We start from the raw sequence: 27,379 nt of genomic DNA on the forward strand, positions 1-27,379 counted from the left end.
CCTTTTTATGCTTATATATATGACTTTCTCAAAAATGAAAGGACTGAAATTCATAATTAAGATTTCCTACATTGCCGAAAAATTTGCTTCGAGTAATTTATATATAATAGTTTTTTTTTAATATATATATATATATATATATAATCAACTAACTGACCAAATCGCCTGTCCATGACCTTTTTGGCAGTGTTATCACATAAAAGCTGAAAATTATTGACATAGGAATCTCATATGTACAAAGCCCTATAATTTAAGGCTTCGTACTGGCATTTCTCGGCTACCATGTGACAATTTAAGCCCCACTACAGGCCACGCTATAGCTAAAATTTGGAGCTAGCAAATTGTTCTCAATGCTACTGAGACCAAATAGGCTTTGCCACCCACAAGACTCTACAAGCTTTCTTATCCACAATTTCACCCAAAAAAAAAAAAAACAAAAAAAAAAAAAATTTCTTATCCACAATACAAATAGGCTATTCGTTATACAGAAGTTCTACAGAAACTGTACCAGAAAGGACAGAATGTCTCTAGATAAACCACATTTCTAACTCAAAACTAAGAAAATATACCAGTAAATTCCAATCCAAATGAATTGAATTTCCTACCTGAAGGTACTTGGGAGAAATTACCAGAGCTAACAAAAAAAATTTCAATAATAATCTTTTTCAAACTCTAACTAAGCTGAACAACAAAATTGCATTTCAGCCCAGTCAAAATTTACTGTGATAATGATTCTCATCTGATCCTTTAGGGCCACCTGAACATGCTAGCAAAATTATTGACCCTCCCTAAGCAAATAATGAATACAACCCATTTTTCGTACAAAATGAAATCGATTTACCTATATTTTACACCACTTCCCACAGCATTTGCATACACAAGCCACCAAGAAAAGATCAAGTTGTGACTAAAAAGTTTGTAAAGAGGGTGGAAGTGACGACGTATCCCCTCAAACAGTGTCATGCTAAGTTTCCAGTCAACCAATAGGGATTTTGCATCAATACATCCCCTTGAAAACAGGATTTGTGCGACATATGCTTGCACCATATTCCTCATATTCTGCTTTTGTATGGCATGCCTGTACAATAGTAGAAACTTCACAGTAATTAAAAACTTGGCAGAGAAATAACAAAACCCAGGAAATAGGAATACAGCATTGTAGAGAATGAAAAATCAGCATTAAATGATATACTGGAAGACATTTCTTTTCTCTACCATGTGTGTGTATAACCATACATGTAGAAATTCTTATTTTACAATATAAATAAATGCCTGATTCTATTTTGAATTTCTTTGAATTTGATGCTGGTAATTTGAAAACTCGATGTTTTAAACACAAAATAAATAGAGGGGGTGGAATCCTTACGACAAGATTGCAATATAACCTTCCAAATGAAGAAAGAAATGAAGCCTGTGCATTGACCGTAATAGTTTCAGATTAGAAGGATAAATTCATACCGCAAAGAATTCGGGTGTTGATGCAAGTACAGAACCTCCAAACCAAACTGCAAATCTCTGGATGGGATGGCTGACCACATTGACTTCCACTGGGTGTGACTGAAGACCCCAAAAAAAATTATAAGATAAAACAACCCCTCAAAACCACCGTTCTTTGTTTGTTTTGAAAGATTATAAATGCTTACCTTTATTTCCCCACCAAGTCGAGCTTCAGATGCGAGAACCCTGGCATCAACGATCTTTTTGATATCCCGTTGCAACCTCCTATGGAAGTCTTTGAACATGGTTGATCCTCCAGACAAAACAATATTCTGAAGATTTAGGAAAAGTAAATAAAATAAATCCAATCAATTGACTGAAAAAGTTTCTTTCTAGACAGATGAACCTCTGGAAACTCCTAAAAACACTACAGCATAAAACAATAATATTTAAGAGATTAAACTAAATACTGATTCAAATGAGTTAAAATATGGACCCTGGCACACAAACTGATCAAACCAAAGGAGAAAAACAAACACTAAATGTTGAACAGCAATCAATCCAAAAATCACTCATCATAAACAAAATTATAGAAAGAGCGATTGTTAAGGCTTTATGTGAAATTTTATGTAAACCAATACAAGCCCACATCATGTGTAGATTGTAAACATTTTACCTAGAAAACTTTTCCATCACTATTTGAAAACCTAATTTACCTTGTACAAAGCCCTCCTTGTGTCAATTGGTGCAGACTGAATACATTTGTCGATTACAGATGGTAACGGAGTAGTAAAATCACTGCTATATATCTCAGGATTAAAGAACACCTGTTTAAAACAGGATAAATTCATCAGAACCATAGGCCAGAAATATGGACTCTGTGAAAAGACTAGAGTAACAAATATTTCAATCTCCTAAACGTCTCTGGGTAAGGTTTATAATTATTCTCCACAATAAGTTCTTTTCAAGTTAACAGCGTCAAGGACAAAGATAATTGAGATTAAGAAAGTACTGATAACGTGAATCAAAAAGCTAACCTCTGGGCCAAGAAATCGTTCATAGCCAATATCACAAGAGTAGGGTGCCCCAGTCTTTGGTTTAATGCCTCTCCATTGCTTGATATACTTGGATGGTTCTTTATCATGCTTATTGAACTCCTGGAATCATCATAGAAATGACAGTTATCATCAGATATTATCCAGGTTGACAATTGAACTCCACAAATTTCTATGGCAAAAGCAACATGAGTAAACTTGGACAAGATTTAATTGTTCATGCTCAGCAAATATGAAAGTAAATTGCATCCATCTCCATCAAAACCATGTTGAGTAAATTCAAAATAGAAATAAGAACAACCTTGACGATGTCAGAACAAGTATAGCAATATGTTTCCTTCACTTTACGAGCTACTTCAAAGGAGTCTTCTGGAGGTATATTCTCTCCTCTCTCCTGCATGAGACAAAGTTGATGTTAAAGTCCATAAATCTGAATTGCTAGAATAAATTCCATCTATTCATGAATCTTATTCATAATTACAAGAATTGGCACCACCACAATGGAATGAAAAGTGTAAGGATAGCAATAAATTGGAATACGATCACCAAAAATTACATCTGGACTATCATTCTAATTATTCTTCAATACTCAAATCTTGTATAATTTTACAACCATTGCATGTTTGTTCTGTTTCTAGCCATTGAGACATATAACACAGAGAAATTTGTTCAAAAGACACTCTTCCTATATAAGTTGACATGGGCACCTTAGGCAACGGATAAACATGCAGTTCCGGAATGAGCTTCCAAAAAGTGGTAAACACAATTTAAATTATAATGATTGTAAATAAACGCGATAATAACATACCCGCATAAGCTGCTGTATGAAGAGTGTGACATCTTTCCCGGTAATGGGAACTGACTTGATGCTGCTCCCAATCACATAACCATCAGCAACCGGTACAACATGAGTAGCTCCATCTCCCACATCTACTACAACCCCTGTCATCTCACACTAAGAAACTGTGGGTCAATCTAACAGGAAATTCATAATGACGGGAAATATAACAACCCCATAAAGCATGTAAATTAAAACATAAAGATGCAGAGACAGATATTGAATATCAGAACCAACCTTAGATGCCGTATATCCAGCAGCAAGGGCGAGCACAGAATTCACTGCAATATAAAGTCCGGGAACATTGAACGTCTCAAACATAATTTCACCGGTATACTCACGACTCTCCGGTGCAGTAAGTGGACTCTCAGTCAAAAGAAAATAATGGTCCTCCGGATCACAACGCAAATAGTTAAATATACAATGCTGCCAGAACCGCTCCATTGCATCCCAATTATCTACTTGACCATGTCTAATCGGATAGGTAAGATTATAAGTGCTACTAGATCGAGATCTTGCAAGCGCCTCATCCCCAATAAAGAAATCTAGGTCGGCCATAACGCCTGCATTGTGCTGAGCTAACCAATTGGCCTTTGAGGAGCTTCTCGATTGGTTTAAGAACGATTCGTTTACTGCAACTACTGTAGGAACAATAAAGCACGGCTCAACATTGCCAGCGTAACCCATCTTAGTATACCTGCAATTGAATATGAACCCATCAAAAATCCAATCAATCAAAACGCAATTAATTAGGCTATTTTATCAAACAGGTGGTGTGCAAATTCGCATGAAGCAATCAAAAAAACCCAATCAAAAAAATTTCACCCAAAAGAAATGGGAAGCCCAATATAAATACCCGGTGCCATTGTCGATCACAACAGCGGGTCGATTGGCGGCAGGGTCCATAAGAAAACGATAGAAGACTGTATTGGTTCCGAAATTGGTATTGATGGTGGAAGTGGATCTGCGACTGAGATCCTTTATACTGTATAAGGGACAGGATCATGGTCGTGAAGGACGCTTAGAGGGAAGCGAAAACAAAGGAGAGCACGAAGGTGGTGGTAGTGAGAGTGATTGCGACTGAGACTTGGTACCGAAGCGAAAGCAGCGACTCAACGCACAGCCCGGTAGCTTGGAGTTGGTGATAGCTGCTCCTCCACCCATTTCAACAACGACGATCACATAAACTGATTCCACCAGCTCTCATCACCTTCATCATCATTGTTTTTTTATTTTTTTCCTCTTTTTTTATTTTATTTTTTTTTTTTTTCCTCTCTTCGTTCTTTTTTCTCTCTCTTTCCCGATACTTTTCTTGGAAATCAAACAACGACGCACCGACCGTCTGACCCCCCCTTTTCTCTTGGCTTTCTTTTTCTGCTATGTGATTTTTGTCAATTTGTTTTATATATCACCGGTGTTCTCGACCGTTGGATTTAGTAACCAGAAAGGGCATATCTACGGTTCGCTTTTAGTCCTTTTTATGGGACCCACATAAATTTAAAATCGGACGGTAGTGGGATTAGCGTTGCGGGTTGATACCGATACCATGATAATGAAACGAAGCGGTCAAATTCAAAATGCAAATGGGTGAGTGAGAATCCAACGGTCCTGAGTCCATTAAAGAAATAAGTAGTGACAGCCAATCAGATTGATTCTACACGTCGCATTGAACGTCTTAGGTGGGTCCTCCTACTCTTCGGAGAAGAATTCTAATTTTTTTTTTTTTTTTTGCTTTTGTTTTTGGTGTTGTGTGAACGAGGAGAATTCTGAGTTGCAAATGTCTCGTCCTCTCTTGTACCATCTCTAAGGATAGATGCTACTTTTATATAGTCATATATAAAAATTTAATGTTGGTATGAATTCTTCAATATAAAAGGTTAATATTAACGTCATTAATATTTCAATAAAAAATATCAATACTAGATTAACAAATTGATGGATTTTAAAATAGTTAAAATTAAAGAGAGATTCTAATTAACTCTATAAAAATTATAAAAATTCAACGTACTTAATTCACGGATTCAATAAAAATTTATTAATATTTAAAAGTATTCAATGTAAGGATTTTATTGACATCTATACAAATATTTAAAAGTATTTAAAAAGTTGTTTTTTTTATCATTATGATAATTTTTAATCTGAACGAGTGGAGGTGTCTTTTTGCATATCAACTAAGCCCTTCCTTGGCCCAAAAAAATAAATATTAATTTTGAAGGATTTTGAAAATTAATAGATTTTAATAATTTTTATAAAATTTAAAATATATATATATATATGATGAATAAAAAAGTTTATTTGAAATCCATCATGTATATACAGCGATTTAAATAAATTTACTTAATTTCTACAAAATATATCAGACTCTATAAAAATTTATAACTATTTATAAATTCCGTTAAAATTTATAATTTTTATATATTTTTTAAATTTTAAATTGGATATATTTTTTTAATATTTATAAAAAAAAAATATCATTTTTATTCTCGTTTTCCATTATAGAGGCCACAATTTAGAAAATTTGACTATAGCAAATTCATTGTCAAATTTTATAGTAACGTATCCTGTAATGGAAAAGACAAAATAATAGCATATCATTGGGGATCAGCCTTTGAAATTTATAATAAATTTTTATATATTTTTTAACACAAAAATTCATAATAATAAAAAAATAAAAAAGGGCCCATAAGAGACCCAGTTTCGGCTCAGTTCGAACAAAGAGAGCCCATCAAACCAATGTTCGTACAACATGACTTAAGGCCTTACACTACATTAGGTTTTCTATGACATTATTATTTTTTATTTAACATTAGGGATGTAAAGGATTCTAAACTATTGTAAGAAAGGACATAATTTTGCTGCTGTTTGTCTATGTAGAAACATACATAGCTCAATCTTATTATTATCCAAAACTATACCTTATAGAGTATCCACTTATCTAATATATGAGTAAAATTGAACTCGTCGATTTACAAATTATTTACCGCTAAAAATATTAAATAAATTTACACAATAAAAAATCTTAATAGATTTTTCTCAAAATTACTGCCAATTCAAGCGTTATAATGAAGGCTGGGCATTTTTGATAGCTTCGTTTATTATTAATTTTTTTTTACCACATTAAAAAAATAGATAGTTATTCAAAATAAAATTTTTTAAAGATATGTTTGAACACCATATTAAATTGATATGATTAAAAAATAATAATAAAGTAATTCACTATTTCTGAAAGCTCTATGATAAGTTATGAAGTTTTATCAAATTTAAAAAAAAAAATCAAAATTTTAAATTTAAAAAATATATGTATATGTCACTAATTAATAATTATAAATAATTTTATACACATTATCATTGAAGATCAATTTTAAAATTGATTATACATTATTTATATTATCTAGATTTAATAATATTAATTTTTATATTACATAGACAGTAATATACATTTATCATTGAAATATTACTTACTATACCAATTCTCGTAAAAAAGATCATAGAATGACAAATAACACATAAATACAATATGCAACCTTCCTTAGTCGAACTAACTTGACATTTTAAGTAATATTAAATAAATCAATCAACATTTTTTTTGAAACAACATAGTGCTAATATCTATTTGACTCAAGCAAGAAAAAGTTATAAATTTGAATTTTCCCCTCTAAATTTCAAATAATAATAAAAATAATAAAAGAGAAATAATATAAAGAAGCCTGCTATATTATCTAAAAACCCTAGAAGAAAATATAAATACAAGATACAAAACTCAAAGCAAAAGCTGTTACTTTTAAAATGATATTTTAACATCTCCAAAAACACCTAAAACTTGGATTTCAAAGAATATCAAATTACCTCCTTTGAACAAGACTCACCAATAATAAAAAGACCATCTCTCTTGGATGGCCAATTCGAGAAGGGCCTTCAACATAACAAGCGCCTCGGCTTTGGTAATCACGGCACTATCTTCGAAATGTAGGTAGGAACATTTTCAGTAATAGGAAGTCGAAATTGATATTAGAACCTTCACAATTCACATTGAATTTTCTTCATTGAGTAGTTGATGTTGCATGGTGTCTTTGATGCTTTTGAACTAGCAAATAGCACTTCATCAGTGCTCTTTTTCTTTCCAAAAAATATAATGGTCTAGGTAAAAATCATCTTTGAAGAATTTTATAAAATAAATTATCAATTTTTTGATCAAATTTGAATGCTTTTTTTTTTATCATTATTTTCTATTTTTCAATTCCTAATAAATAATTAAGATTCACTTTTTACTTTATTTCCTTTATGGTTTCCCTTAAATATAATTATAATTGTTTATTGAAAATATAGGGCATGCTAAGAATAGCTAGGATTTTCAGAAGAAGATGTCATTCGTTTGATGAGAAATAAAAGGAATATCGAAAATTCGAGTGGCTGAAGCTGAAGCAGCTACTTTCAAAGTAACAGAAAGAAAAGCAACAACTGGAGTGGGAGAGTCAGAGTAAGGCAATAAATAAATGTATTAATAACTTTAAATAAATAGAGTTAGATAATCAAAATTTACTGTTTATTTTAACATTGACATCACTTTTATGTACTAAAGATTTTAAAAATGGACATTCACCAAAAAAATAAAAATAAAAATAAAAGGACTCTGAAATGAAAATGAAAATGAATGAGAATCTGTTATCATTTTTTTCCTGCTTCCATTAATGATCTTTTTGCTAAAAATTTTGTAACAAATAGACATTATATCGCTGGTTAGAGATTTTATTTATTTATTTATCAAATGTCTTAACAAGTATAAAAATATTTCTTTTAATAAAATCCATTTAAATTGTAAATGCGGTTAACTATTTTAGACAGTAAGAACATTAAGATCTATAATTATCATATTCCATATATAAAATTCCACTGAATATATCAAAAAATACTATTATTGACTTAAGGAAAAAAAGAAAAAAACTATTTAAAAAAACATAAATAGTCCAAAATCTATTTCAAATCCAAAAAAATACGTATAAATAAATAAAAAAAATCTGGTCGTTTTGTGGAATTTATTTCAATCAACCGTCATCTGTCTGTTCCTTTTGAGTTTTGTTTTTTTCTTGTATGATTTTAGAAAACAAAAATAAAAAAAATTGTGATACCCGAATCAAATAAACGAGATCCACGTAATCTGCTACATATGGGTGGCTGTTTACTTAGAAAAACGCAATCACCGTCAGTATTGGTTTTTCCAGTTCAGAATTTTGCAGACACAACAAATCTGAGTCAGCCTAAATCAAAAGCCTCCCCCTATTGATGTTAACCAATCACTGGCCACCACATTCAATGCCCTCAAATTTCACAATACATCTCACACACACTCAATCTAAACCCTTCCCCACTCTTCTCCTTCTCTCCATCATCAACAGCAATTCATCGGTGGTAATGGTACGTGTCATTTCACGGAGACATACCGGTCCGTCGGTGAGTTTCCAAATTTACCTAAACACCCTTACTCGCTTCTGCTTATCTTCCTCGACCTACAATATAAATCACTAAGTCCAAAAACGTCATTTCGCTGGGGGTTTCTTGTTTTTTTATTTTTCTTTATTTGCTCACACAGGGGACACGTGGTTCCCCACCCAATCACTACCTGTGCTCAAAAATGCGCACGTTAGCTGTCTCCCTTCCAAAACAACAATGATGCCCCAAAAACCCAAAAACCAAACCTCCATGCATTTATTAATTTTAATATTTTTAATAATAAATAATAATAAAAAAGAGAAGGAAAATAAATTAGTTATTTTACAGCTTAACCTACGCTTGGTCTTAAACTTAAGCCACTGAGAGAGCAGAGAGTGTCTTAAATGGATCAGTGTGCGACCGGAGGCTCGCTTTCTTTGTCTTTATAACCAGCCATAACAGTCTCCTTCCCTTCCGCTTCTTAGTATTTTATTATTATTATTGTTATTATTATTATTTTTAATTTCTGAGATCTATAAGCTTTAGCTTCGTACTGTCCCGATCTTTATGTCATTACCCGAAACGTTGCGTTTCGCTTTTCTTCTGTCGTTCTCCGACCGGGTCGTGCATTACGGTCCAGAGTCTGACCCCGCGTTACGGCTCCGAAACCTGCTCGATCGGCGTTTTTTTGGAGCTCTTAACATTTATGCGATCGATGTTGTTGTTGGCTTGAGCTTGTAGGATGAACCCGCTTTGCTGCATTGCTCCGGTTTCGATCGACCGGGACCGGACAAACCCGGTGGTGCCGAAATCGTCGGGTCAGTGTCAGTTAGGGCTTGATTCTTCGATCAGGAACGTGAGCTGCGGTTCCAAACCGAGTTTCTCAGCTCAGGTCTCGTCGGTTGGAACCGTAACCGAATCGGAAAGAGTATCGGTGACGGTGAGCCATGAGGTTGAAGATACGATCAGTGAGCCGAGAGATTCGAAGGTTTTCGCCGGAAATGGCGGTGTTAGTGGGAGTGTGGCTGGGATTCTGTACAAATGGGTGAATTACGGTAAAGGATGGAGGTCGAGGTGGTTTTTACTTGAAGATGGTGTGCTTTCGTATTACAAAGTTCATGGACCGGACAAGATTTTGATGAGTCCGGCGAGAGATAAGGGATTGAGAGTGATCGGAGAAGATTCAATGAGGTATATGAGGAAAGCTAACTGGAACAGTACTAGCAATCGCCTCCGAGTTCCGGCAAAGCCCTGCAAACCTTTCGGCGAAGTGCACTTGAAGGTTTGCTTTTCTCCTTTTCGGTTTCATTTTCTTGTTTGATTTTCATTGGTCTCTGAATCTGAATAACCAAAAAATAAAAAAAAAATAAAAATAAAATTGTGGGTTTGTGTTGGTTTTTTACAGGTTTCTTCTATACGTGCTAGCAAATCCGATGATAAGAGGCTGTCCGTATTCACCGGAACGAAAACTCTTCACTTGCGTTGCGCAACCAGAGAGGACAGAGATGCGTGGGTTGAAGGCCTGCTTGCGGCTAAAGATCGTTTCCCTCGATTGTTGTCGAGCAGTGATTTTGGGCCTTCGGAGGATGTGGTTGTTTCGACGGAGAAGCTAAGATCAAGATTACTGCAAGAGGGCATCGGCGACTCAGTCGTCAATGACTGTGAATCAATTATGCTTTTAGAGATTTCTGAGCTTCAAAACCAGTTGAGAACTCTTCAACGGAAACACGTCTTGTTGTTGGACACATTGAGACAATTGGAGGTATTTCTCGACCAGACCCATGTAAAATTTTACTCTGATAAATGAATTTGAACTTGTCAAAACGGAGTTTAGAGATCTCTGGCATTTTTATTTTTTATTTTTTTAATCAAACTTTATATTTTTATAATTATTTTTTTATTTCGTCTTTTGGCTTGAGACGTCTCAATTCCTAGTGGATATTATTGGTTTTTTTTTCCTTTTTTTTTTTTTGTTGCAGTCATACTTAAGCAGATTTAGATGGCTTTTCGTTTTTAGTTGTTTGATGTGAAAATGAGATATCCGGTGAAGCAGGGAGAAGATCACTGGTTTTTTGAAAAATAATCTCTCTTTTGTTTGAATTTATCTTGCAGACTGAGAAAATAGAGCTGGAAACTACCGTAGTGGATGAAACAAAGGAAAGGGAGTCGTATTGTGGACAAGGGAATAGAAGATTTAGTGGTTGGTTATTCTTTACAGATCCGTCAGTTCAATCATTTGTTTAACCTATATTCATTTGTGCAAGTGGTGTTCTGCTTTGAAATGCCTTTGATAAACTATTTGTCCTTAGATATGATTCCCTACAGGTACTTGACTTGACAAAACTACTTAAACCAACAAAAGTTAAAAAAAAATTTCTGACGAAACTTTACGCAACAAATGTTTTCATATGCAACGTAAGGGCCAATCCATACATCTAAAAGTTAGTGAATATATTTCTGGTGTAGTTTTATCGATGATATTGTACCTTTATGTCTCTCAAATGGTCTTCTAAATTTGTAATTTTGGGGCTTCAGTGAAAGCCAGTGATATTGCTTTAAAAGTTCCTATTGCATCTATTAATATTTTGCTGTATATCTTTGAGCATTGACAATCTACTGTTTTTCTTCTTGTCGCAGATTTCTATTCAGTCATGTCAGAGGGCAGTGGAACTGATTCTGATGCAGATAATGAAAGTCAAGATGGAGCTGATGTTGAAACAGATGAAGATGACGGAACATATTTTGACACAAACGATTTTTTTTCTTTAGATGCATTAAGAAGTGCTTCTTATAGGAGTAGGGATACTGTGGGAAATGGTTGTATATATGATAAGGATTCTTTTTTTTCTGATCATTTGCGTGGAGTTGAGAAGGAGATTAGGATGGTTCAGTATCCATATGTTAAAAGAAGGGATAATTTGCCAGAACCGAAGGAAAAAGAGAAGCCTGTTGGATTATGGTCAATTATCAAGGACAATATCGGAAAGGACTTATCTGGAGTTTGCCTTCCTGTTTATTTTAATGAACCACTCTCCTCATTGCAGAAGTGCTTTGAAGATCTGGAATATTCATATTTGGTTGATCGAGCATGGGAATGGAAAAAGCAGGTAAGGTCCTTGGCTGTTCTTTCTTTTGTTGAAAAGCAGTTTTAGAAGCATATCTACTACCATCAGGTTAAAACAGTTAGTTCATATTCAGGCCCAAAGGTTAGAGGTGGACACCACTAATTATTTATCTCACATGCAGATTTGTGCATCGTATATTGGAAAAAGATATGCAATGTTTTTTACTTTATTAATTAATTTGCCTCCTTTGCTGTTTGTGTTATTGGTATCAACTGATGTGTTCAGCGTCTTATGTAGATGATAATATTAATTTGTTCCCTTTACTGTTTGCATTATTGGTATCAACTGATGTGTTCAGCGTCTTATATAGATGATAATTTTTTCCGTTAGCTTTTTCCTTTTATTCTTAAATTGTTTCTTGGTGGGAATGGCTGTAGTTTCTAAACATATTCCCTTTCCATATTTCACGTTCTTCCTCACCTCTTGATTACTGCTGTGGGTCTCTTGGACTTACACTTCTTCATTCTGGGAAGAGGCAGTAGGTAACACTGGCCAAAGGGGTTGTATCCAATGTGTGGCTATTCTTGCTCCTTGACCAAGTCATTATGATTTTTATATTGTCTTGTTTCTTTATGGAGTTCAGGGCTGCTTGTGCTTCATCTAAATTCTAATCCCAGAACTTTGAAGTGGTTGAGGAATGTAGACGGTTGCATAGGATAAGCACATGATGCACCTGACTTTTGAAGTGTTGCACTGCATTGCATTTTTTGTACTGTAACTATCACCTTCCCTCCATTTACTTCTCTATAGGACTGTGGGATGCTGTGGGCTGATATTCTTTCCAAATTTGTATGATGTTTCGTAACTCGTGAATATCTTCAATTAATTATTTTTCTGGACGGCAATTAGCCTGACCTCTTACATGTGATTTATTATTTAATAGACAATGTTAAGTAATAGATAAAAATAAAAGTCCAAAAATATAAAAGAATGATGATATTCAATACAGCCTTATTATATTGTTTTCTTTGGGTCATTTAGGTTGATTTATTGAGTTTTTCCTTAATTATCTGTATTAGGATTATCAGATGTTAATAAAAGGGTTGATATTATCCATCAAATGGTTCACAAGCTAGTGACAGAGAGAAAGAGATAATCATAGGGAGAAAATGTTCAAATTGTCTGAATTTAAGTATTTCACGTTGTGCAGGGAAATGACTTAATGAGAATTCTAAACGTTGCAGCTTTTGCTGTATCTGGCTATGCATCAACTGAAGGACGGCAGTGCAAACCCTTTAATCCTCTCCTTGGAGAAACATATGAGGCTGACTATCCAGATAAAGGACTTCATTTCTTCTCTGAAAAGGTACCTTCTCTTCCACTGAAAATATTTTTCAAGCTTTGATTGCATTCTTCTAATATGATTCCTGCTGATTGCTGTTAAAATGATGCTAGGTAGAAGTAAACACATTTCTTTGTTGCCTACTCTTTTTGACTTATTGGGCTTGAAGTATTTAGATAATCATAATATTTTCATTGAACCACTGAATATGATCTAACAAGCGGCTTGTATTCAGGTGAGTCACCACCCAATGGTTGTTGCATGTCACTGTGAAGGAAGAGGCTGGAAATTCTGGGCAGATTCTAACCTCAAAGGTAAGTTTTGGGGACGTTCTATTCAGCTAGATCCAGTGGGTGTCCTTACGCTGCAGTTTGAGGATGGTGAGACTTTTCAGTGGAGCAAGGTTACCACTTCTATATACAACATAATCCTAGGAAAAATTTATTGTGATCACTATGGTACCATGCGCATCAAGGGAAGTGGCAATTACTCATGCAAACTCAAGTTTAAGGAGCAGTCTATCATAGACAGAAATCCTCATCAGGTTAGTTTAATAAGTGTTTGAGTGTAGGAAGAACAGGGCAGAATATAAGGTGCCCTCTCAGACATTATTGTTGATGGATCACCTTCATTGTTTCCTCTTGTGTTCTATCAGGTTCATGGATTTGTGCAAGACAATAGAACTGGAGAGAAGATTGCAATGTTGGTGGGCAAATGGGATGAGGCAATGTACTATGTGCTGGGGGATCCTACTACAAAGCCAAAGGGGTACGATCCAATGACAGAAGCTGTACTGCTGTGGGAAAGAGATAAATATGTTACCAAGACAAGATACAATCTTTCACCATTTGCAATATCATTGAATGAGCTGACACCTGGCTTATTGGAGAAATTGCCCCCCACTGATTCAAGGCTGAGACCAGATCAAAGACATCTAGAAAATGGAGAATATGAGTCGGCCAATGCAGAGAAGCTAAGACTTGAACAGTTACAAAGACAGGTATTAATATATAATCCTTCCAGTGTATATTAATAATGAATTCTCAAACTAGTAGATCCTCAAAAACTGCATGAGGCAAACCAAAATAGAATTTTCGGCGTACTTATATATAACGATTTGTTACTAGATAACTTTGATACATTATGAAAGGAGTTTGAATGCAAATTACTCACAATATATATGTTTTATTATTATTATTTTTTTTCCCCCTTTTATCACACGACAAACTTGATAAGAAACGTTTGATTACTATATGATACAGGCAAGAAAGTTGCAGGAGAGAGGATGGCAGCCAAGATGGTTTCAGAAAGATGAGGATGGTTGTTACCGTTACATGGGTGGTTACTGGGAAGCAAGGGAGAAAAAGAACTGGGATGGGATTCCTGATATTTTTGGACAAACTAGCGATTTGCCTTCATGTTCAGGAGAAGAACAAGGGTTGCCTTTGGTCTAGCTAAATATATTGTTTTCCCTTTGGTTTCTTATCCATTTTCCTGCTTTTCTTTTTCCACCGCGAATGCAAGTGTTGTAGAGTAGGCCAACTTATAAAAAGGAACTCCTCCAAGTTGTAATGCTTAGTTCCCTTTAGGGTTTTGTCATCTATTTCATCCATGTAGCTGCTTGCTGGCTAGTATTCCTTTGCTAGTATTCGTTCTCTTATTATTTTGGTACATTCATTTTCCGAAGGAAGAATATATATATATATATATATATACATACAAGTATTTACGCATGCATGCACCTTTTAACCTCCAAAATTGCCTTTAGGTGAAAAAAATCAAGTCTAATAATTTAAAAACATATCTATGTACATTGGAAAATAGCAAAATAGCAATGATGGATGAGCCTGATGATGAACTTCGGTAAAGTATTATCTTTTCGCACCCAATTTCTTGGAAACTAAAAGTTCCATTGGTGATTCTGTGGGTATCGAATTGTAGATTTCCCTTCCACGTTTCACCCAAAAAGACAAAAGTTAAAAATACTTCTTCGAGGTGACATATCATCCATCGAAACACAATGTCGTCACAAGTTGGTAATCAAATTCTGTTATTCTATTGAACTTGAACAGTAATTGTACCGGCAACAACTTTTCTGTTTCAAAGGTTAAAAAAAAGAGGAAGCGGGAGACTGATGTTTGACCATAACAGGAAAAGCAATCCGCAGTTTACAGAGACAAGTGGAGCAGATTGGGCGTGCTCTGGTTCCCCCACCCTTTTTTTTTTTTTTTTTTTTTTTGGCTTGGGACTATAGGATGCTTGCTGCCAGTCTGATCTAGCGAGATATTTGATTCAGTGGTAACCACTGTTTTTGATAATTGGGAAACCGAGGAGAGTCAACTTTTTCAGATAAATAATACAAACAAAAGGGATAAGAAAAACAGAAAACAAAGAACTTCATTTCACATCACTAGTTGCTCAACAGTGAATAGATTGGTGATGGTCCACCAGCTGGAAGTTGCTGCTTAAAGGTGCTAGCCCTCCCCACATGCGTTGCCCAGTGACTGTTTCCTAAACGGTCCCAGATCAAATCCAAGAATTGAGAGTTGTCGATTCTATTTTTGTTAAGAGAGATATTTGAGATAGGGTAGATGAAATCCTTTGATAACCTGCCCCTTTAGCTGACCTGGATTTAACCCTTATCAGTTTCATAATTACCTTAACAAATAGAATGGAAGCTCTTGATCATTTCCAGGCCTTTTTCCCTCGGAACTGTTTGCCAGAGCGGTTATGTTTTTTATTTTTCTCCATTCGGGTTCTCGCCACCTTTGATCTCTTTGCAGCGAGAGGCATAGCCTTCTTGTGTTCCTTCTGCCGATTGCTCAGACCTCCCGTCTGTCAATTCATGACAAAGAAACTTGAGAACAATAATAAACACGATCAATGGTACATGACCTTAATGAAGCCCCAATAAGGTTTTTCTTATCTATTTCAACAGTAAGACCCACAATTTTTTTTTAAGGGAAAAAAAAAAAAAAAAGGGTTTGACTTCTCTGGAAAAACAAGGAAGCTTGAAAAGACAGCATCATATATAAATAGAAAGGAGAAAACATGTAACGACGAAGCAAGAGGAAATAGACGCCATGTACTTGAGGATTCAGACCCAACACTAAAATGCAAATGCTGTCCCATGCAGTGATGCAATGTACAAATCATGAAAAATGATCGAGAAAAAGGGAAACATTGATTTGATAAGAGCATCCAAAACTATTGACTTTGGTGAGCCGCTATCCAATAGAATGCAAAGGTTGTACCTTCTTCTGTTTAACAGCAGCTCGAGCCTGGTACTTTCCTCTATCCTCTCTTCCTTTCCTCACCAGTTCCAATCTTTCTTCCTTGCTTAGCTTTCTCCGTATGTGAGCCTAGTGCACAGCCAATTGGGTAAAAAATACAATTTCACTACTAGAGACTTTTTAGTGGAAAATTCTGAATCAGTCTGATTTTAGAAGGTTTAAAATAGCAAATTTTCAAAGAAAACAAACATTCATTATTTTACCCAGGGTGAAAATACAAATGGCAATTAACAAGCTCAAAAACTTACTTCAAGCTTCGCTGGATCCACTCGCTTGACACTCAGTTGATCAGAACTGGGAATTTTAACTGCATTTGACTTAGCATCTGAGCCCTTTCTTAACAACCCGTGCTGTGTCAAGGCAATTTTTGCTTCTTGCTTTGCCTGGTAATGAAGCATCGGACAATCAATATATGTTTTAGGCATACCAATATTAATAAAATAATTCAAAAACAATTAAAGCATAGCATTTTCATTCCCAATGCTATAGCAAGTTTTCACCTTTGCCATCAACTCGAGTGTATACCTATATGAAGAAATTAAATACCTTTAATTCCTTGATCCTTTTGAAGTCTTCATTAGAAAGAATACCATCCGGTGAGTCAGATGACGTAGTCACTAATGTTGTTCCTGCTAATCTTTTCAAAGCCCGAAGACTTGTATCAGCAGCAATAACTTGTTTATCAAAATTTGACAATTTTCTCTTTTTGCACTTAGATTCCTTCACTCGACATTCATTATCCATGTTATCATTATCAATGGCTTCTTCCTTCATCTCGTCCTCATTCTCATCCTCTTCTAACTCATCCTCAGACTCAGCTTCTTCCTCCTCATCAATATCATCATCCTCATCCTCATCATCATCTAAACTATTGTGACCATCATCATCATCTTCTGAAACCATTTCTTCTATTTCATCATCATCTTCACTTCCACTATCATAAGCAGATTCCTGAATGCCTTCATCATCACTAGAAGCAACCATCTTATCATTATCAAGTTCATCATCAGAGCCACTCGATGTGGCATCATCAACATCATGACCATCCTCCTCATCATTATCTAACAATTCAACACCAGGAACATTGCTGAGTGCATTGGCCTCTCCATATGCCTTTGGCCTTGCTTTTGAGTCGGTAAGGCGCCCGCGATCCTTCTTAACCAGCAGTGAAGGGCAAACCTGTTACATCAAGAATGTAAATAATTTTCCCGAACAGATCATGGCCATGATCCTGAGTATACCCACATGGCAACAAACAAACAGAGAGAGAGAGAGAGAGAGAGAAAGAGACCTCTCTAAATAATCCTATAAGTGAACGGGCTGCTATTGAAACTGCCTTCTCATGTGATTTCTTATATAATGCAAGATCTTGCAGCAAATCCTCTGTCATCAGCTAGTTGAAGGAACAAAAGATTTTTAAGTATAACCCAATTGATAAGCACACTTGCATCACTCAAAATACACAAATTTTTAAATTAAAAAGAATACAGTGAAAGATGATGAGCTGAAACATTTATAAAACAGTATTTGGACAGCTTGAATTGACAAACTCAATAGCAGAGAGATCAGAATAAAGGTGGTTTACCAAAGGCATTCGCAAACATATTTCCCTTATTACATTGAGCCCAACAGCAATGGACTGTAAAAAAAATAAGAAGTTAAAATCATAGAAAGTCTAAAAAGAACAAAATATAAAGTAGATTTTTATCCACACCTCTGGACGTGAACGGTCATGCACAAACTGGTTGACTATTTGTTTGAATAATGGTTCAACTGCATCAGGAGGCACCTGCACTTAACAGTAAAGCATGGGTAAATAAGTTTTGCAGAGCAGGATGAGAAATTAATGGAAACATGAAAGACAGAGAACCCAACAGTACCATATCATGGCAGGCCTGAACTGCTGCAGCAAGTAAATTTGTAACTTCACGTTGATGAGGCTGTGTATATCATTACCAGTACAGTCACAATCAATTATAAAGTAGATAACAACTTTGAGACAGCATTCATTTAACATACCTGAGCATATTTCTGAAGATAAGGGTAGAAGCTCAATAAAATTAAGCGGTGAAGCCCAACTGTTCGGGCAATTACTTTCAAAATCATCATCTTGACCTGAATTTTACAGAGTTAAAGGATCAAAGAAAATCACACACACACACACACAAAAATAAATAAATAAAATAAATAAAAGCTTCTATACAGCTTATAAGCAAGAGAGTTAACAAAATGGAAACAAAGTCTTAAATTTTCCATTTTTACATAATAAGAAACACTTTGATTCTAAATGTTAAAATTTTGTTCCTTATTAAAACAAGCTCTGAATGTTATTGATAAGTCAACCACAACTATCTCATTGGGCCAAGCAAATTCAGATGACCTAGAAGACTCTATCCAAACGATGATAGCAAATTGGTATACAATTAACATAGAAGTGGAAACAAAGAAACAATGGTTTGAAGATAAATAAAGAAATAAATCCTCCACTCTGTCACTTGTCTTCAAATTTATTATAAAAAAAATCTGTTTTAAGAAGCCCATAGATGAAGAAAATTAAGCTGAAATATGTAATAAAATTTGACAGGAAAAAAGGAGGAAGAAATACAATTAGAATTTCAAGAAGTAAAAATTTGTCTCAAAATATTTTAGAGTATCAACCTCAAATCGCTCATTGCAAGCTTGAAGGCGGGAAAACAGCTTCTCTACAAATCCCTGCAGGAGGACAAAAAAAAAAAAAAAAAAAAAAATCCTTAAATCTCAAATTATTCCAATTTTTTTTTTTTTTAACAATATATATATATATATATATATGAACTACACTGAAGATGGTAAAAATAGAAGCAACAAACTTGTGGATCTTTCAAATGATTAAGTGGTGAATAGTAATTTGAATCGCTTCTTTCTGATGACAAGCGCTGCTGCTTTTTCATGCTACGAATAGCACGCTGAAGTTTGGCTTTCTTTTTCTTCTTGCTAGAACTTGTACCTTTATGGTGTGCCTAAAATTCAAAATTAAACATCAATTCCAATAATTAAGTTACAGCAAACTGTTCAAAAATTTTCAGGAATTCAGCACATAAATCATAACCACTGAGTGCTTCAAACATACAAAATGTTAAAAAAAAAAAAAAAAGTGTGAACCTAAAAAATCAGTTATTATAGTTAAGATTTTTTTTTTTTTAAAAATTTTAAAAATCATCATAAAAATTAAAATTGCACTAACTTCTTTAGTCATATATGCCATAAATGTCTTAAGTGTCCCTATAGCATGCCACATTCAACTTTATGGAAATTTGTCAAATTGTTATTTATCACCACCAATATCTCGGGATAGTCAAAGCTCACGAGGTTATAAGCAAGTTGACCTTATAAACAGCTTCCCTACTAAGGGCAAGCTGATATGATTGAGGAGTCGATTCATCATCACTGCTAGAAGCGTCACTGTCTTCATCATCTTCAATCTTGTCGTAATCAAGTAGAAATGATAGGGAAGCAATCATGATCCTGTGTCATACATAATCAAAAACTTGATCACTTGAACTCAATATTAGACATGGAAAAGCGGACTGCGAAGAACAAGGCATACCTTGATGATGAATGAAAACATGCAGTGCAAATTGCATTTGCTGTTCTTTCATCAAACCACACCTTCCTCCTGTGAAGCTCACACAATGTGATAAGTGATCTCTTGGCTTTGGCTTCATCCTCTTGCTATTAAAAAAAAATAATAATAAAATTCCCCAAATTCAATCATTAGTCAACTATGCCCTGAGATAGGAGGATGAAAAGTTACTACAAACCTGAAGCATAGCAAATAATATATTCTGAAGAGCTCGATTCTTAGCTTCATTCTTGTGCTTCTTATTCATTTTCCTAATGCTATGAACAACATGAGAAAATGCCAATTTTCTTATCACCCTATCTCCTAGAGTCTGCAACTCCATGAATAAAGCAAGAGTTTCTCCAATATCCACGCTCTGACAAAGACAAATTCTCATCAGTTTTGAAAATTCTAGGGAAAAAAAAAAAGCTTTAATCTTCGGACAATTAATCACAAATTTACTCAGCACCAAAAAAAAAAAAAAAAAAAAAAAAAAAAAAAAAAACAAAAACAAAAACAAAAATTTCCAAGAATCGCAATAACATTTTTACCTTCCTATTAATCAGAAGAATAAGAGCCTGAGCGACATGACAACGAAGACCAGAGGGAAGAGATTGCGCAGACGATCGGAGAAAATCAGCGAGCTGCTTTGGGAAATCGGCGAGATGGTGAGGGTAAAACGGAGTGACATGAGCTAAAAACATGGCCCTTTCGCCGAGTTCCTTGGCTACAGTTGGATCGTTACCAATGCCGCTTATGGAGGTGAAATTGAGAGCCGATTGCTGCTCGAAAAGCTCCATAGACGTTTTGAATTGGTTGTAAACCAGTACCAGCTCCGATTCGTAGCCTTCCGGATCACACTTCATCTTCGATTGCAGCGCCGGCAGACTCAGCTTCTCCGAGGTCCGTCCGGAAGCCGATAACGGCTCCGGCGAGAGACCAGTGTTTACGTGAGAGGTCATCGATATGGGCTAAGGGCTTTTAGACGTCTTCTTGTCCCAAATGAATGATAGGATTTCAGTATATAAACCCTACCGTTTGGCGGTCACCGAACCTCAAAGGGTTTAGGAATGTTGGTTCTCTTATCATGTAAAACCCTAGACAATATTATTGATTTTTAATTTATTTGAAATAATTAATTTCTTACAAAATTGATTTTTATTTTTATTTTTTTGCTTCTATAAGTATTTTTGATTTTGTAACAATTTTTAAATAAATATATTGTATTTGTCTATTGGCAAATATATTTGTTTTAATAAATTTAATTTATAATATATGCAATAGAATAATATTTCAAAATTATTTTTATTTTAATTTTCTTGTATTAAATGTAATTTATTTTTTAATTCCCTGAGAGTATTTGTGTATAATAGTTTGGTAAAATTCAATTTATAAAAAATATTTTTTAATTAACCATATGAATTTGGGTTTCAATTTTAAATCTAAACGATAATAAATAATATATGTTTTTAAAATTGTGTTAAATATCTAAATCCAATTATACTTCATGAACGTCACAAATTTGTCCCTTTTATCTTGGAGAACATGGAGCTCTAACATGGGTCTGACAAATGGCGTCCTAAAGCGTCAGTTTTTCCTGGGAAAATTGTATTTTTGAATCAAACCCATTTTCACATCCTCACAGTCTCTCCGGTTGAATACAACCCCATTGTCATTCTTATTGGCGTTTTCAATCCAAACTTTTCAGACACTCTGTTCAGAGTCAGAGCTGCAATTAACTTATGGTTGTATAGTAGACTTGGGAGGACACTGTCTATGAGAATGAAACTTCAACGTTTTCCTACTAAATCCGCCATTTCAGCCACCAAACATGCCTTTCATTCCCCCCAACCAGTTCAAAGCCTTCAGGTGATCATCTCTTTCTCTCTCTCGCACATAATTGGCTCTTACCCCTATTTGTTCCATTGGAAACGTTGAACTTCTTGTTACCTCTGATGGGTTTTCATTCGTTCATGATTCTATAAACTATTGCATTGAGAACTCTGATCATTGGCATTAGAAATTGTTGTTTTTTCCTTAATAAGAAAGGACTGAAGATGAGGTTTTTGTTAAAATGCCATAATGAACTTTGGCTGGCACGAGTTAGCGGGTAGTTTTGTACCCGTAAAAACTCCTTTAATGGATGTCAAGGCATAATTCTGTTACATAGGGCTTCCAAGTCAAATGCTGCCAGTACACAGTTCCAACTATGATAATGTTAAGTCGGTGGTGGCTTGGTTTGACAATTGGGCTGTCAAATCAAGATATGGCTCTGCAAGCCGTTGAGCTAAGATTTCCTAGTTGGCTATTCAACGTGTAAAATTTAATTCTTAATTTTCTGGGTCTATACCATTCGGCTTATTTTAGAGATATGTGTAGATAATCATGGTGAATGCGAATACCTACCTTACAGAATTCATTCTCGATGGTTATGAATATGTTTTCTCTTCCTTTCCAAGAATGGTTTTACTGGGTTTCGATTGATATCTAATGAATTTACCCCCCTTGTTCAGGGTATTCCCAAAGTCAAATTGACTGATGAAGAGTTCATGTTGAAATTGCTTGATAGAAGATGGACATTGCCCACCCCTGACACTAAAATTCACCAAATAATGCTTTCTGCTGGAGAAGTAACCGATGGAGGTCAGCCATTCAGTAATATTTTCCCATGGAATAATACTAATCCATCTCTGGGTGCTAACACAGTGGAAGACAATCAAGAACCATCTTTCTATATTGTGAGGGATGATTTGTTGCATCCATTAGTAAATGGTAATAAGTCGAGAAAACTGGATGCACTTTTTCCTCTTATTGAAGATCATTCAGTGACAGATGTGGTGAGTTTTTAAACTTTTCTTTTTAACGTAAAATGAAAAGTGCCAGTCAAAAATACTTGTTCCTAAACTGGAATTAAGTCCTTTATTTGGTCTTCGTGTTTTGGTAGTTTGTTAATGGCTTCCACATGTAGCAGATAAATATATATTTTTTGCCGTATTCATTCAACATTTACTTTCAAATGATGCCTTTCCAATTTTTGGGAATCTCTAGACCAAATAACATTATCTGTCAAATCTTGTCTAGGTGACATGTGGAGGTTGTCAAAGTGCACATGCAGCAGCTGTTGGTGGGTAATTCCTTGCTGCAAATTCTAGGTTCCACTGCCAAAGTGCAAAAAATTTCACTTTATTTGGCCATGTGAGGCCTCGCTCCTAAGTGATAATTTATGGGTGTTTTTCCAGCTGTTTCATGCGCAGAGAGAAGAATAAAATCGCATTTGCTTCTACGAGGAGAGCAGCCTCAAATTCAGACAGGGTATAACTTGATTTCAACAATGTATGGAAATGTTACATATGTTCCAAGGTCTATTTATGCCAGCAGGGAAAAGATGCTAAAGAGCCATGCTGATCGTGTGGCAGGCAGTAGTGGTAATGTCATATGGTTAGATGATATTTTGGAGGCTTCTTTGACTCAAAAAAGTGACAGTTTGAATTTTATGCAAAAGGATGCTAATGGACGTTACTTTTCAAGAAATGTTGTAATTGTCAATGAAGGCGCAGGGGATGTTGTAGCATTACTAGGTAACTGGAAGTGTTTTTGGTATAAAGTAGCTTTCTGTTTATATTTGTATATATTTTCAGCTTTTCTAGGATTTACTTTTTCTTCTTTTTGCGTTCTTTCTTTTCAATTGGATTAATGTAAGTCAGTGATCATTCCACAAGGTTTAGAAAGATGCAGCATCATTTTGATACATGCAATTCTGCAGAATTTGGTCTTACTTTAGTTTCTAGTTCCCTCATTCCTGTAAAGAATGAATCCATATGTTAATTTCTGTTCTTTCTTTGACCGACTCATTTGACGGTGTAAATGAAAGTAAGTTTCCTTATTTTAAGCTCAACTATTAATGTCATTGCTGTTAACATCCATTGATGGAAGATCAAGATATATGCTAGGATGTGGTTTTTTTTAGATGGACACAACTTTATGCATAAGCATGTAGTTTCAGAGAAATCCAGCTTCTATTTATTCATCTTCTTGCAGATGTGATACATGTTCTTCAATCAAGTGTGCCTGTCTATTCATTCTTTTGGCCTGGTTTAAAGTTATTGTGATTTATTTTGGACCAGTTGATTCCTGTAACCTGGTTTGGTTGCGAATTAAGTTGATTGCAATGCTAGAATTACTTCAATGCAATTCCTTTCCCATAGGTGCGATTCGTCTAGCACAGTACTTATCCCAGGATCACTTACTTGGAAGAGAGAGGTCCTTGAAATTTGTTTTGGATGCTGGTACTGGGACAACAGCTGTTGGTTTAGGAATTGGAGCCATCTGCTTAAGGTGTGTTCCACTTTGACTTGTATTCCTTTCAAAGTTGAGGCTACAAAGTGTTCATGATTACTTTTCGAAATGAGCTTGTTAGGCACATATGGCAGCAGAATAACTGCTTCTTGTGCTTCCTTTCAGGCTCCCGTGGGAGGTCTCTGCAGTGATGCTAGCTCATACAGTTGATGGGTACAGACAGCAGGAGAAACGGTTAATATCCAATTTCAAAAGGCACTTTGGTTTTCGTTTTGTTGACAGTCCCTTAAATGAAATAGATGATGGGATTGTGCACTGGGTAGAACGTTGCCGCCCAAGAAAGTGAGTAGCTTCTCACCCTCTGCATGATAATAGTCAACAAGTTCATTTAAAAGTTTAGCAATTCTACAAAAATTTATATTGCCTATAACTTCAATGAATAACTTTGCTATTTATGACTGTTAATCAAGGTGGAATTTGATTAACACATTTTGTGTAAGACATAATATTGTAAATCACATTTGGACCAAACAAAAATGTATATGGTGAATCATTGACAATTGAGAAATTTGGATGGAAAATATTCCAGTGCTTTTTTATTTGTTTTTAAGAAAACATATGGTTGAATATATTTGACAATGGAGGAATAATAGAAGTTAGGATTATAAATTTTGTAATGGAAGAATCAATTCTTAACTATCAAAGGAAGCACTTTGGGAATGATAATAATCTACGGAACAAAAATTGAAGCCATTTCACTAACAATAAATCTATTAATTACATTTATTGCTGTCATAAAGTATGTGCATTTGTTTTTTTGCTCTGTCGTTTACAAAGCACAAACTATTTGTCAAACTTATGTTCATGTTTTTTGGCTCTGTCGTTTACAGAGCACAAACTATTTGTCAAAATTACGTTCACTTAATTTTCTAAGTCAATGGACTTGCGGAGGGATTATGTTAATGTTTTCCATATCTGTCTTTTTTCTTCTTCTTTTCTTCTCTCTCTCTCTCTCTTTTGGAATAGAAGATTGATTCTCTAAATCACACATACAGGTTTGGCAATGTTTTGGAAGGGGAAGTAGAGACATGCCAAAGAATTGCTCAGAATACCGGTGTTTTATTGGATCCAATGTATACTCTTGCCGCCTGGGAGATGGCAACAATCTTTAGTGAGAAGGAAGCTAAAGAGGATCCAACAGTGGTGATGCTTCACACTGGAGGCACTCTGGGCATGTTTGGATTAGCTCAGAGGTACAGTTCCTACTTTTGTAAACTTAAAGACGAAGTTTCCAGCTAGAAAAAATGTTCATAAATTATCAGTAGAACAAAAGAGAGTTCTGATATGACAGAAACCATATTTATTGTTCATTGTAAAACGAAGCATCATATTCTGCACACTCCAAACGAGCCTCTTATGTAGAATCTGACTTAAAGTAAAAGCTAAGATAAAGAATCCAAATTTTTGTCAAGGAAATGTCCTCAAAATGTTGGAGCTTCTCTTATCAGGAGCAGCCATCCTGCTCTTAACATATAATGGAGGGGAAAGGGGGACCTATCCCAATTACGCCCAAAATATTCCACACCATAAAGATACTATCTTACACATTGTTAGTTGTCGTTTTTAAAGCTTCCACTGGTTTTTTCTTCTTTTATTGAAGTAATACCAAATGGTGTTTGGCTTTTTGGTAAGAATTGTAACTTGGGAACTCATGGTGTCCTGGTTACCTGCTATTCTATTCCTTGAAATGAGTGGAAAGAATAATAGCACAGAATCTGGTATCACTATGCACAGTGCTTCATTGTTTACTTATTTTGATCTGACAGGGTACATCTATGGTGTACAATCACTATTGTTCTAAACTATAAACGTGGTGGTTCAGGAAGTACATATGGGTAATTGGGTAGACAAAAGGTGATGTATATATTGCTATTTTAGTGTTCCCCAAATAGCAGATTATGGTTACTTCATCGATGTTTTCTCTATGGTCTGCGGGCGTGGGATATAATTGTCAAATGAAAAACTTATATTCCCAAACAAGAGAATGGGCTTAGGGGAAAACTCCTCTGGGTTTTGTCCCAAAAAACATGTGTTTGGCACTTGCTAAAATCGATTCGCCACAGTGACAGGACACGACATTGTCCGTAATGCGCACACACTCCCCGATATTGTATTTGGATTATCTTATATTATAAGGATGTCCTTGTTTTCTTTTTCCTCTTTCTCAACACCATTTATTTATTAATGTGGCAAAAAATATTAAAAGCACTTCAAACCCTACACAACATGGTGGTGTCAAACCAAAACCACAAACTCCACAGAGAGCGAAACAGGCAACATTCCTGGTACTAAGGGATGAACATGTGTGCATGGTCCCCTTTGACTCCTTGTCCCTCACACATCTAAAACATTGTTCAACTAAATCCCTACTCAATTATATTTTGTGTATTCACATTAGATAATTTTGACATTAGAAAAGGATGATCATGAAAGTTCAAAATTTGTATTTCTTAGCATAGCGATTCTGGTTCATTTGTATAGAAAGCTCAAACCAAGGAATTATGCATGTCCTTTTAGATGACATACCACTCAAGCAAGCATATTATATTGGAAAAGCTGGTAACATTTTGTGCATAAATGTTGATATGTAGTAATAGGAATATTATGTGTTCCAATAAAAGCTTAGAAAAATGGAAGAGAAAAGTAGGGTAGGATTGAATGTGAAACATAAGGAATGTCTCCTAATGCTTGGACTCTAACATGGTAAGCTCCTTGATATAGGGTGGGCGGGGTTTAAAAGGAAACATCACTTTCACTTACTTTTTGTGGGCATAATTTATGAAAAGTGGGTCTTTCAGACACACCAAGCAGTGGTCCATAAATTCATGTGAGGCAAATGGGGAGCATGACAACATATGCTACTTAGTCTACTACATCTATATTCATATATTTATATATTCAATATCGTAGTTTATGTTGTAAACCTGAACCATATATACGAATACCAAAAGCATCCTAAATGCTT

The 27,379-nt window shown here is 35.0% G+C and overlaps 4 protein-coding genes across 4 annotated transcripts; 2 read left to right on the top strand and 2 right to left on the bottom strand.

Annotated features, from left to right (window-relative positions):
* Window positions 1–436: 436 nt before the first annotated feature.
* Window positions 437–4,690, bottom strand: LOC107428515 (actin-related protein 3). The gene is made up of 9 exons (XM_016039061.4): window positions 4,187–4,690; window positions 3,568–4,027; window positions 3,301–3,447; window positions 2,794–2,886; window positions 2,475–2,594; window positions 2,154–2,264; window positions 1,644–1,769; window positions 1,459–1,557; window positions 437–1,078 (listed from the first exon to the last, which is right to left on the bottom strand). Exons 1-9 carry the CDS (start codon window positions 4,234–4,236, stop codon window positions 998–1,000), a joined length of 1,287 nt encoding a protein of 428 aa, XP_015894547.1. The 5' UTR covers window positions 4,237–4,690; the 3' UTR covers window positions 437–997.
* A 4,344-nt stretch (window positions 4,691–9,034) lies between these two features.
* Window positions 9,035–14,897, top strand: LOC107428498 (oxysterol-binding protein-related protein 1D). The gene is made up of 8 exons (XM_016039035.4): window positions 9,035–10,039; window positions 10,163–10,519; window positions 10,870–10,957; window positions 11,395–11,864; window positions 13,033–13,188; window positions 13,400–13,708; window positions 13,820–14,164; window positions 14,427–14,897. Exons 1-8 carry the CDS (start codon window positions 9,500–9,502, stop codon window positions 14,616–14,618), a joined length of 2,457 nt encoding a protein of 818 aa, XP_015894521.3. The 5' UTR covers window positions 9,035–9,499; the 3' UTR covers window positions 14,619–14,897.
* Window positions 14,898–15,187: 290 nt separating this feature from the next.
* LOC107428499 (uncharacterized) lies at window positions 15,188–21,154 on the bottom strand. The gene is made up of 15 exons (XM_016039036.4): window positions 20,610–21,154; window positions 20,258–20,434; window positions 20,044–20,168; window positions 19,823–19,961; window positions 19,307–19,456; window positions 19,116–19,169; window positions 18,477–18,572; window positions 18,338–18,397; window positions 18,172–18,246; window positions 18,043–18,096; window positions 17,749–17,850; window positions 17,004–17,636; window positions 16,706–16,840; window positions 16,419–16,526; window positions 15,188–15,999 (listed from the first exon to the last, which is right to left on the bottom strand). Exons 1-15 carry the CDS (start codon window positions 21,018–21,020, stop codon window positions 15,850–15,852), a joined length of 2,469 nt encoding a protein of 822 aa, XP_015894522.3. The 5' UTR covers window positions 21,021–21,154; the 3' UTR covers window positions 15,188–15,849.
* Window positions 21,155–21,546: 392 nt separating this feature from the next.
* Window positions 21,547–25,753, top strand: LOC107428480 (D-cysteine desulfhydrase 2, mitochondrial). Its single transcript, XM_016039016.4, has 7 exons — window positions 21,547–21,927; window positions 22,572–22,895; window positions 23,140–23,182; window positions 23,298–23,636; window positions 24,264–24,393; window positions 24,520–24,696; window positions 25,410–25,753. Exons 1-7 carry the CDS (start codon window positions 21,835–21,837, stop codon window positions 25,651–25,653), a joined length of 1,350 nt encoding a protein of 449 aa, XP_015894502.1. The 5' UTR covers window positions 21,547–21,834; the 3' UTR covers window positions 25,654–25,753.
* The last annotated feature ends 1,626 nt before the right edge of the window (window positions 25,754–27,379 follow it).

Source organism: Ziziphus jujuba, chromosome 12 (genome assembly GCF_031755915.1).
Source record: "Ziziphus jujuba cultivar Dongzao chromosome 12, ASM3175591v1".
NCBI lineage: Eukaryota > Viridiplantae > Streptophyta > Magnoliopsida > Rosales > Rhamnaceae > Ziziphus > Ziziphus jujuba.